Consider the following 11,986-nt stretch of genomic DNA (forward strand, 5'->3'; position numbering starts at 1 on the left):
TCTATACGGGGCCGGGCCGGGCCGGGCCTGATTCCTAGCCAATGTCACTCATATGTAAAACATTATATATCTATATATTAAATGACATAACATGCATATAAACTTATTTTATACATTATGTAATATAAAATATTACATATAATATAAATTATACATGTCATGTTATAATATTTATATATAAAATATATAATATAATGTAAAATAACATGTATAGATATGTATACATTATACACAAAATGTGCAAGTTTAAGTATATGCGGGCCGGGTTTGAAGTATTAAGCCCAAGCCCAGCCTTAAAATTTGCGGGCCTGATGTGGGCCCGGGCCCGGGCTGGGCCTGAACACAAAACTCAGGCCCAAGCCCGAAATTTCCGGGCTGGGTTTGTGCAGGCCAGGCCGGGCTGAAATGATCACCCCTACCGGTAATGCAGGAAACTCATTCCGTCGTTATATCCGATTTCATCGTCTCCCATCCATAGGTAAGTCTAGTTTTCTGAGCTCTTGCAATTTAGACCGAAAAAAGCCAACGAAATGACTGTGTCAAGACCGAGTTAATGCCCAATCCTCTGCAGGAGATGGTTCACTATAAACTGGTTCTTGCAATTTAGTACAATTCCCAATAGATTCTGGTATAATCCCTGATAATTGATTACTATAGAGCCACAGAGAAACAAGATCAGTCGTTTCCTACATTGGACGTGATAGATCAGTGAATTCATTACTGTAGAGATAAATTGTGTTTAAACGCGGAATCTGGAACAAAGACTCTGCTATCTCCCCACTCAAGGAATTATCAAACAGAGATAAAAATCTGAGCTTCCTCAAGTTTGCTAATTTCCCAAGCACATCACCGGTGAAACCATTCACCGATAGATCCAAATATCCAAGTAGACTACAATTGAACAACTCTGCCAGGATCAAACCCGAGAAATTGTTGGCATTAAGGTCAAGCATCTTGAGGGATCTCAGCTGGCCAATCTCCGGTCTCAATGAACCAGAGTTTTGCAAACCCGACAGGTTCAGGGAGATGACATTTTGTTTCAGACTTTCAGGCCATCACCTTGAATTCCATGGCAGCTACAAGGAGTGGAATCGTTTGAATTCCAGCTCAACTTGATTGAGGGAGGTATAACCAAGTCGTTCAATAGTGAAAGCAGAGCTTCTCCATCAAAGCTCAACCCAGCAGCAGTATGGAGCAAAGCAAAGTACAAGCACAAGCACAAGCACAGAAAATCTCTAAAAACACTACCCATTACATTTACAACAGAACAAATCAAAAGACTATATTTGGAGGGAATATGGCTATGCTCACCTTTTACCGAAGAACTCTTCCACAAGCACAAAACTTTGTTATCTCTTTCTTTTTGCTCTTTACCGAAAGAACTAACCCGTGACTCAACTTTCAAGTTTCAACATACTGAAACAGACTTCAAATACTTCGCAGGGTCAAGCCATTTCCTGGGTTATGTCGTCATCCCGAGCTTGTTAGTAGACGGACACCTAATGGCATGTGACAACAGTGTCAACATGGATACACATGAACAATGTCTTATCTCTGTGTAAGAAGATGATGAATAGTGTTTTAAAGGGTAATTTTGACACATTTTGAAAGTTCAGGCACAATTGTTGCATTTTAAAGTTTGGGAATTTTCCCTTATTCTTATTAGTCCCCTTTTGTAGTTATTTATAGACCTTAATAATCAACACTTGGTTTATATTTTCTGTAATTGATCAGCCTAAGCCTCTATCTACCACCCCACCATGAAACTCTACTTGTAATGCTTGAAGTTTGATATGGAGATAGCACGGTTAATTCAATTGCCCTAATTCTGAAGATCCCGGGCCTCCTTCCAAATTCAGAACCCATAAACTCTAACTTTGACACTAATTGAGATTTCGAAAACCCTAAAACATTTACCATATAACTCATACTTCATTTCTACCAATTGTCATGCGACATGCAAATATTCATTGTCATCAGTGTCTTTCTCATCCTCTAAGATTATTATTTTTAAGGATTTACTGTTACCTTAGCCAAGAGGGAATGAAACAGAGAAAAAGAGAAATATTCAGCTTTACTACCACTTTGGCTTGGAATTGTGAATTTTAAATACATGTTTAAAAGAAGAAATGGGCCATTGCTTCGTGTAATGATAAAATCTCAGACTGATATAAATGAAAAATATGGATTTGAGTATGAAAGTGGCCACTTTATGCAAAAATGCCAAATTAGATTCTTATCTACTCCACCTCTCCCAAGTCCCAATACCTTTGATAGCTGGGATCAACATTGGGTAATGACCTACATAAGAGATGAATAAGCGAATTTGCCCTAGGAAATTAGAGAAATTACAGAACATCAGCCATGCATTCCATACTTATCAGCAGCCATAGAACTTTGTTATGTGCAAGAATTACTACTTTAGGGGAGTGGAGAGCTGAGACCCTCTTGGTAAGATAATGGGAGAGAAGGCTGGTGCTGCTTCTTGACCATAGGTGGCTTCATTGTGAATGAAGGCCTCCTCTTAAGGAGTGCAATTGTTCTCTTGGCATAAAATGAGTGGAGCCATGGTAATACTCTCTCCTTGAACTTGAGTATGATGAAGAAGATCAGCCTGTAGGATATGAGAAGCACTACAATAGCAGCCAAGTCCCACCATTTGGAACGATTTGGTGAAATCCCATAAATCGTCTTGAGAATTTTAACTCCTGTGAGCTTTGGATCACCTTGTTCCATAGGATCAAACTTGAGCCCAATTAGATCATTCTTGAATTGGCCCTACATAATATGTTACCATATTTGATAAGTAATGTCATCAGTACGTATTTGAAAATGATTCTATGAGTTAAAGTGATTGATGCAGGAGGCATATATACAGGTTATATATTTCTGGTAAGATCATGCAGCTTGGTTATATCTGGCCTAGATAGAAAATCATCAAATAAACCAAACATTTCCCATGGTGGTTGTTTTGATATGAACTGAATACCGGAAAATCAGGATTAGATTGAAATAAACAGAGTATTATAGAATAATCTAACCATGGTCTATGGGAATTGGATTCCTGCAAATTAACATTTACCTGTAATGCCCATGAGCTGTAGCTGATATATGAAACCGGGTATCGCCAGAATGGTTTGGGAAGATCAGGTAGGGTACAGAAGAATCCAGAGCTCAGCATAATAATTACCTACATATGAAAATGACAGTGCTTGTGAAGGTGATGACAGAAAAGAATATACAGGTGTTTCTGGAAGTAGTTTCCTTACAATAATTCCAATCCCAACTATGACACCCATCAAGTAGTTGGGAACCAGTGATGCAACAATCATCATGCAGCCTTCTACCACAGAAATGCAGCTCAAAAGATTAAGCCAGGTGAATAGAAGGTGAGAGAACCCAGAGTGAAACTTCACCATGAATGAGATTATTGTTCCAGTAGTAGTAGACACTCCCAGCAAGAAAGGGAATGAGGAGAGAAAGTTAGATAGGATGTATACAGCACTGCCATAGTGACCATTTAGCCTCTCACGATAAAAGACCTGTTGAGTAAGAAAATGAGACATTGAGAAAGCTTAATAGAACCAGCTTGATGTTTTTTTTTTCTCTTTTTCAACAATTCGATCTTGATGGAACTAAAATTCATAATTACTTGCCCTTATTTCTTCAAGGAAGGATGGGAAGCCTCCTATGGACATGAATGTCATGAAGCCTGTTAAGAATGCAGCACTAGCTCCTCTGTCCCTGACTGTGTTATAGCTGGTTCCAACATCAAAATAAATGGTGCCAACACATAATGATACTACTAGGTAGACCATAATCCTTAACCAGTAATACCCAATATCCCTGCACATGTTCACGAAAGACCTCTTAGTCAATGTGCAGAGCTGTTTCCACCAGCTAGCCTCGCTTCCCTTGTTTGATTTAGGGATGGGTCCTTCCTGCATTGACATTTATTTGTTATTAAGCAGCGATAATTCATTCTTGGAAACTCTCCTGATCATATTTTAACACATCTCAATTGGCAACCAAGTTTTGAAGTTTAGTACTCTCACTCACTCTGTGTGTGTGTGTGTGTGTGTGTTTGTAAGAAATCCCGAGTGGTGTGTGTGAGGGTAGGTGGGGGGACAAATGTGTTAAGTGTTGCTTGAGTTCTAAGTGTTTACAATGAGTAAAAGCTCCCTAATCCGTCTTCTTGTACTTGTTGCATATTTTGATGTCTTGTATTTTGCAGCAAGGATTTCTTTGATCCTTGAACTTGCTTCATTCATTAGAAGATCTGATGATGCCTGTGCTTCCTGTGACAAAAAATAAACATTCGCCTGTAAACAAATTAAGCTAATGAAATAACCCATAAAAAAAAAGTTAGTGAAATAAGTGCTGAAAATAAGTTTTGAAAATCACCCCAACGACAAGGGAGATGTTTTTGGGTAGAATATATAGGAGGGAGATTCCGACATTGGAAATGACAGACATTAAAGATTGTTTTCACATACATTAAGTCTCGGACATTCCCTCAGAGCGGCAGTTACAACATCGAAATCTGTGTTAATACAACGAAGGAAATGATCGGAAGGATTCCTTCTAGTGGGACAAGGGAAACCAGACTCAGCAAAGAACTGTATCAAGAAATATCGATGAAATTAGATTGCTATTGGATTAACATCGTCGTCGAGTGAAATTTGCAGGATTGTTGCATTCTTCTTAATTACCTCTGCAGCCATCCTTGCCTCTCCAAAATAAATAGCTTCTCCATCCGAGAGGAGAAACAGATCGTCAAACAGTTGAAAAACTTCACTACTTGGTTGGTGTATCACCGAGATAATAGTCTTTCCATCCCGAGAAATGCTTCGTATAGTCAGCATCACTAAGAAAGCCGATGCACTATCGAGTCCACTGGTCGGTTCATCAAGAAACAAGAGAGAAGGGCTTGTGAGGATCTCAAGTGCAATGCTCAGTCTCCTCTTCTCTCCACCGCTGATACCCCTCAGATGCCAGTTACCAATCACTTTGTCGCCACAATCTTCAAGACCCATTTGCAGGATCGTGCTTTCGATCACCCCATTAATCTCTTCTTTGCTCAAAGTAGCAGGAAGCCTCAGGTGAGCTGAGTATGTGATTGTTTCTCTGACTGTGAGGGTTCCCAATAAAACATCCTCTTGGGTCACATAAGCCTGAGAAAGTGAAACATACAAACACAGAGACATGCACAACTGTAAGAAGAGCATATCTATGGCTGCTACAAGCCAAAAAAAAAAGTCTATGGTTACATTTGGATGTTACAAAGTTGCTGTACTCACTACGTCTCCACAGTCTAGTCTCCTCTTCTTGCCATTGAAGAAAATATTCCCAGTCACAATAGCGTTTCTGCAAAGTCTCCCTGTTGAAAGTGCAATTTTTAGTTTCACTGAAAGAAAAATTAGATGAAGATACCAGCTTCTAACTTTTTGTTGTCTTCTTTTGGGTGCCATTAGGAGACACCCTAATTCCCTGTCAGGTGAGAATGAAAAGTTGAAAACAGGTTTAGAAAAAATGAAATAAAATAAAATGAATATTTGAGAATATAATATATATATATATATATATATATATATATATATGCTGAATTATATATAAAATTTAAAAATTGTATCTAAATGATGGTAATTTATCAATCTCAAAATATATGTTTTGAAGACAAAACTAGTATATCTTATTTTTAAGGCATTTGGTAAAATATCCATCTTTGTATTGATTCCATATCTTTCTTTAATAAACCTCTATATGGTTTTGTGGTCAAATGGGGTTTAAGGTAAATTCGAGTGATGGTATGGGGAGGTATATATAAATAATTTACCCTAATTTAATTGAACCGGGTGAGCCCAAAATTCATTGAAATAATCCGTTGGCTGAGCATTTCTAGTGAACTATATATATGGTGTTACTTGATTCAACGAGACAGTTAATATTTTGACTTCCAATTCTATTAGCATTACAGGCTTAAACCGACTTAGAAAGGCATTCCTATAATTTTTCTCAAGTTGCTTTTAATTTCAAGATGGTTTGACTGTTGTCTCATTTTTATAAGGGTAATTTGCTGAAAACTCTCCTGAAGTTTAGTAATTGCAATTGTCTCCTTTGAACTTTGCAGATGCAATTTGCAAGTAGAACTCCTTTGTTAGAATCCTTTAACAAGAAATACAAAAATGTCTAAAATCCATGCAATTACTATTGAGCTGGTTACTATGGAAAATCAATACAAACTTTATGAACAAAAACAACACACACATAGAGGAGAGAGAGAGAAAGAGAATGTTTAAAGTTGTAGCTTTACCTTTGAGTGATTGATATGAAGGGCAAATTTGAAAAATAAATCAATTTCAGAAAAGAGATTGGAAGGGTTTAGGGTAACAATTGATATGAAGATGAAATTTAGAAAATAAACATTTTGGTCAAAAGTAACTGCATGGGTATTTTGGACATTTTCATGCCTCTTGTTAGAAGATTTTAATAGTGGGTCTACTTGAAATTGTATTAGGAAGTTCATGAGAGGTGATTGCAATTACCAAACTTCTTAGGAGGTTTTAGCAATGGTCAGAAACTTCAGAGGCAGTTTCAGCAATTTACCCTTTTATAAAATGCTTGATAATAATCCTTCTATATGTGTATGCTGATAGGGGGACCTAGGGGTGGCCACGAGCTGAGCCTTTCACTCGTCTTGTGAAAAGCTTAGCTCGTCTTGGTTTAAACCGAACTTTGAGCCGAATTCAAGTCTAATATATCAAGCCCAATGAAGCTTGGCTCATGAGGCTTGCAAGCCTAATATTAAATAAATAATTTTTATTATACATACATACATACATACATACATACATACATACACACATACATACATACATAAATACATACATACACACATACATACATACACACATACATACATACATACACACATACATACATACATACAAATAATAAATAATTTTATTATAGATAATAATATTTTTATTTTTTTATGTATAATAGTAAATAATTTTATAATTCATATTTTCTTGTATGTACAATAATTTTTTTATAATTATTTTTTTGCATATATAATATTAAATAATTTTTATAATTCTTAATTTTTTATCTGAAAAATAAAAAAAAATAATTTTATATATATAATTTTTATTTTTCAAAAAAAAAAAACTTGGCTTATAGTCGAGCTGGAGCTGAGCCGAACTTGAACTTGCGAGCTATGAACCGAACCGAGCTCGAGCCCAACTCTCTAACTTGAATTAAGCTCGAGCCTGATACTAATCTTGTGAGCCGAGTTCAAATAGCCAAATATTCGGCTTGGCTCAGCTCGAATCCACACCTAGGGGGATCGAAAAACCACAAGTTACCAATACCATGATCTTACACAAAAGCTAAGGTAAAGAATATGTAGCCTGTTTACATTGAATCTAAAATTTTATATAATCCTTGCTATACGCTTTTTGTGTGTGTGTGTGACATATCTTGCTAAGCTATTGGAGCAACCTCATGACTCTTTTAGACTCAAGTTCACTTTGGCTCATATACCTACTTCCTCATCCTGACAAATGAGATTATCCCAAATACCTCAAAGGGTGATTCATATTAGATTAAGAAGAAAACATAACCAAAACAAAGTCTCGTAAGAAAAAAAAAAAAAAAAAAAAAAAAAAACATCTACCATTAAGGGTGAAGGATATCTCTAACTTGATAGAAATAACCAACGAGGGGTTTGTCAATGTTGCTAGGCTAGTTTGTGGAAATACTGATATAAACATATAAGCCAAGGTGAACTCCTGTGGAGTTTGATACTGAACTCTCATTCCAGCAAAACTAGTAAAAAAAACAGAAGTTGGGTAGTAGAGAGTGAACTTACCTGCCAATGAGTCAAGCAGTGTTGATTTTCCTGATCCTGAAGGACCCATAATGGCCATGATTCGACCAGGTTCAGCAAAGCCACTGAGGCCTTTGAGCAACCTCCTTGTTGGGCCCTTCCCAAAGTTATTAGATAGCACCACTGATAGATCCTCCCACACCAAGCATGTCCCGTTTCTGTTTTTGCGCCTACTGTGATGACCAGCCTCTAATGGATTATCTGCTCTATTCGTGGCATCTATCTCCATATTTGATATTCCCAACTATACTGAGGATATATATGGCTTGAGAACATGTATATATATATATATAGTATATATATATATAGTATGAGCAGCTGATGGGGCCATGGGTGACAGCCATTCTTACAATGCTTGAATTTCTAATATTTTAACCAGAACATGTCATGTGGAGTGGTCAATGTTAATTATGATGAAGAGGAGGAAAAGAAAGAGTTGTACATGTTCGCTTCACCTTGAAACCAATAAATATATATAAAGATTAGGACTGAGCCCACTCACCTACAAGTACACGAACCAGTTCTCTCTTCTCTTTTTTGTTGGGTAGGTGGGAGTTGGAGGGGAGGCGGTGGAAATTGCAAGGTCTGTAAATGTCATTCATTTGTCCTGGCTTGAATTTAAATATGTTCCTATCCTGATTCTTATATTAATGGGTATATTAATGGATATGGGCATTGAAAATGGCGAAACAGGATTCATATAACCGACCCCTATATAATTGATTGATTATATGTAAGTATAGATAGGTAAGTAGAATATTTTATTTAGATCTAATCAATGCAGCTCTAGCACCCAGCTTATCTCATGGAAAAAAGGATCTTATTTTTTATTTTTTATTTTTTGTGATATAGATGAAAAGGATCTTATTGTTGCATAAAGATAAAGGAAAGTAAGGGTAAGGATAAAGTTTTCCTACCTTTCTCTTCCTTTCTCTACTTTTTCCTTCAAACCAGATACAGTCTAAATGAACTGTAGAGGATTTGATCAAGTTAGGGAATAAAATCCTATTTGGAGACTTCACCTAATAGTTTAAGCTTTAGGTTGGATGATTTTTTGAAATGGTAATGGAGCCTGTTTGACCAACGTTTTTGAACCGCCATTGATCCGGACGGTCGGACCATTCGGCCCATGAATCATCTAGGCAACTGGTTCCGTTTTACCCAAAACCCAGAATCTGGTAAAAAAACTGTTGAAAAAGTCAATAAACTGTTGACCCGGACGATTGAACCATCGACCCATTGACCCATTCAATGGTTTTTGACCATTTTTTTTTTATTTTTTTAATTTTGCTGTCAAAACGGACTGCCAATTTGAACCAGACGGTTGAATTGTTGACCTGGAAACCGGTGCCCAGAACGATTCTGTTTCCAGGTCATTTTTTAAAGCATTGTATTTGACCAAGTGGTCTAATGTTCAATTTTTGTCACCTCTAATATTAATTCAAACCCAATAAACTTTCATAGAAAGGAGTACATTATAGAATAAAAATCTATTCAGAAACCTCACCTAACAACTTAAGCTTTTATATTGAACATTTTCTTGATATGATATCAAAGCCTATTTAATCAGTGGTACAATGTACAATTTTAATCACCCGTAATAATTAATTGGAATTTAGCACAAAGGTATAGGTGAACCTATGCTTTAGAGAACAAAAGCTTTTTGAGGGGCCTCACCTACCAGATTAAGGTTTCAAGTTGAGATTCTTGGCGAGATCAAAAACCATGATTTAATTTGGCCAAGTTAGAGCTAGCTTTGAAAGTGATCTGTAACAAGGCATATGGCGGAAGATTAATTTTTTATTACATCGATCCATTAATTACTTAAATTTTATGAGGATGGATTTCAATACCTGGCCATGGAAGTCAGAAGGTGCTTTGTACTAAGGACAGCATTAGATGTACGTTTATTTTCAGTTAATATTGTATTGAGAGCTTGAAGTACAAACTCAATATACAATCTCAATGTGACGTTACAATAGATTTGACCCTAGAAGGAGCGACATCATAAATGAAACTACTAACAAGTGGTTTGGCAATTGGCACAGAGTCATTTCACAACCGACTTGGGAAATCAAGAACGCTTGGGGAAATACAAACAATCGATTTCACTAAAAATACAGAAAAATTGGGATATAGGTTGATGGGGCTAAAGTTTAAAGTATCGATATATATTGGCTCGTATCAGTCGATACGTATCGTTTTGGGACCTCTATGATACGTCCCTATAATGTATGTATTGGGGGTCTGATTGATTCAGGGGGTAGAGGAGCCTTAAACTGGCCTCCCTGAATCGATTTTGAAAGAAAATAAAAAAAAAAAAGCAAAAAAAAAAAGGGTATCGATTCGCCCTATGCGCCCCTACCAGCGTATTGATATTTTGAATCTTGGATGGGGTATTTAAAGTGATTTATATTAATATTATATATCACATATATATATATATATATATATAATGACAACTGTATGACATTTCAAAAAGTAGTCAACTTTGTCAAATTTTAATGTGCCATGTTATCACAATAGGAATAGATAGATTGTGAAACGCATTGTTGCCAAACACCCATTAAATAATTCAAATTTATATTCCTTTCATAAATGGGTCATATTCAATTTGTATATTGATAAGACTAGTTTTTTAGACTCTTGTTGGAGGGTCATCCACCTCCTGAGCCCAGATCTCCTATTGAAAATATCTCCTTAGATGTATTTCAAAACTTATCAAGTGATATTCCTGAAGGAGTGAAAGATCCATCATATGGATGGCCGAACCCTACAGGTAGGTTGGGTGAAATTTCAAAAATTTCTCTCTCCCATCTGGGAATCACATTCATTGTTTTAGAAAATTTGCATTTTCAATGATCAATCTTGAACTAAGAACCGAACCAAATCTGAACCAAAACAGTAGGAGAGGGATATACCTGATACGAAGAAACAGTATCATCCAATGAAAGTGTTCACGCCCAAAGAAGTCTCCAAAGACTGTTCCTACTAAAGATGACACAGTGTAGGGTGGAGCAGAATCAGTAGTGTTCTTCCCAAGAACCAAATCCTTTAGCAAGGATTCGATGGAGGCTGTGAGCACGACTTCAGATCAACCTTTCTCCAAAGACTGATATCAAGAAATATTCTTGATCGCTCCTACAAAACTGGATATCGAACTGGCAGTAGGCGGCAACTGGAGGAGAACACAGGGAGAAGATGGCGCAGTCACACTATTGCTGTCTTCTCTCTATATAATCTGAGATCTGATCTCTGGGATGCTGGGATGGGCTGAATGGTTCGCCCCCTCCTCCTTTTATAGACTTAAAGAGATCAGCTCCTAATCACATTAGGAGTTTCCTGATTCAAATAAGATTTGAATCTGGACTCTCTTTATGTGATAAGGATAAATCCTTATCTTATCTGCAGATTAGATCAGCTATCTCCTAATCTCATTAGGAGGTTTCTAGATCCAAATCTGTATTCAGATCTAGACTCTCTGAGTGGATAGGGTAAGACCCTATCCTATCTGCTGATCCAAATCCCAGATCTGCCCTTCTTTAATTAGTCCAACTAAACCAGTTTGAAATGGGCTTTAGGCCTAATAAGTCTTATGTGCTCAGTGGCCTTTCAAATTGCTGCCCAGTTGGGCTTCTTTGTATGGCGTGGGACCCAAACATTGATCTACACATCAGCCACATGGGTTCAACCCAGCCTCTGTTACAAGGCCTGGCCGAATTCACTGAAAAGACAGTGAACCCCTTGAAGCCCATCACATGGGCTCCTAATGGGCCCAATACTTACACTAAGTGGTCCCTAGGCCAAGCCACCTTATAAAAACCCAGGGACTGTGGGCAGATGCAAGATTAGCCCATCAGGTATTACCCTCAATGGTCTTACACTTAACCTCTCAGCCCATAATGATCAAACACTACCCGACAAGAGAGGACCTCTCCCTCGACTGCAAGGAACAGTGTTGCACTCCCTACTCACATGGATCTACACATCAGCCACATGGGTTCAGCCTAGCCTCTGTTACAAGGCCTGGCTGAATTCACTGAAAAGATAGTGAACCCCTTGAAGCCCATCACATGGGCTCCTAATGGGCCCAAC

The 11,986-nt window shown here is 37.3% G+C and overlaps 1 protein-coding gene across 4 annotated transcripts; it reads right to left on the reverse strand.

Annotated features, from left to right (window-relative positions):
• Positions 1–2,044: 2,044 nt before the first annotated feature.
• LOC104613403 (ABC transporter G family member 15-like) lies at positions 2,045–8,176 on the reverse strand. 4 transcript variants are annotated; one of them, XM_010281195.3, is made up of 9 exons: positions 7,874–8,176; positions 5,301–5,380; positions 4,713–5,174; positions 4,497–4,619; positions 4,167–4,298; positions 3,657–3,941; positions 3,270–3,542; positions 3,083–3,190; positions 2,045–2,778 (listed from the first exon to the last, which is right to left on the reverse strand). In XM_010281195.3, exons 1-9 carry the CDS (start codon positions 8,118–8,120, stop codon positions 2,422–2,424), a joined length of 2,067 nt encoding a protein of 688 aa, XP_010279497.1. In that variant the 5' UTR covers positions 8,121–8,176; the 3' UTR covers positions 2,045–2,421. The 4 variants fall into 4 exon arrangements, with proteins under 4 accessions (XP_010279497.1, XP_088747829.1, XP_010279499.1 ...); XM_088891703.1 differs by having other exon boundaries at positions 5,301–5,490; positions 7,874–8,012; XM_010281197.3 differs by lacking the exon at positions 4,497–4,619.
• Between the last annotated feature and the right edge of the window lie 3,810 nt (positions 8,177–11,986).

Source organism: Nelumbo nucifera, chromosome 7 (genome assembly GCF_055504915.1).
Source record: "Nelumbo nucifera cultivar China Antique chromosome 7, China Antique-T2T, whole genome shotgun sequence".
Lineage (NCBI taxonomy): Eukaryota > Viridiplantae > Streptophyta > Magnoliopsida > Proteales > Nelumbonaceae > Nelumbo > Nelumbo nucifera.

Bases quoted from the DNA above. Each gene is read 5' to 3' on its own strand.
- LOC104613403 (XM_010281195.3), bottom strand. From the start codon at position 8,120: ATGGAGATAGATGCCACGAATAGAGCAGATAATCCATTAGAGGCTGGT. The intron at 4,299-4,496 runs GTATGTGAAAAC...TTTTTGTCACAG, and splicing joins GGGAATGTCCGAGACTTAAT to GAAGCACAGGCATCATCAGA. The intron at 3,942-4,166 runs GTAAACACTTAG...ATGTCAATGCAG, and splicing joins TTAGGGAGCTTTTACTCATT to GAAGGACCCATCCCTAAATC.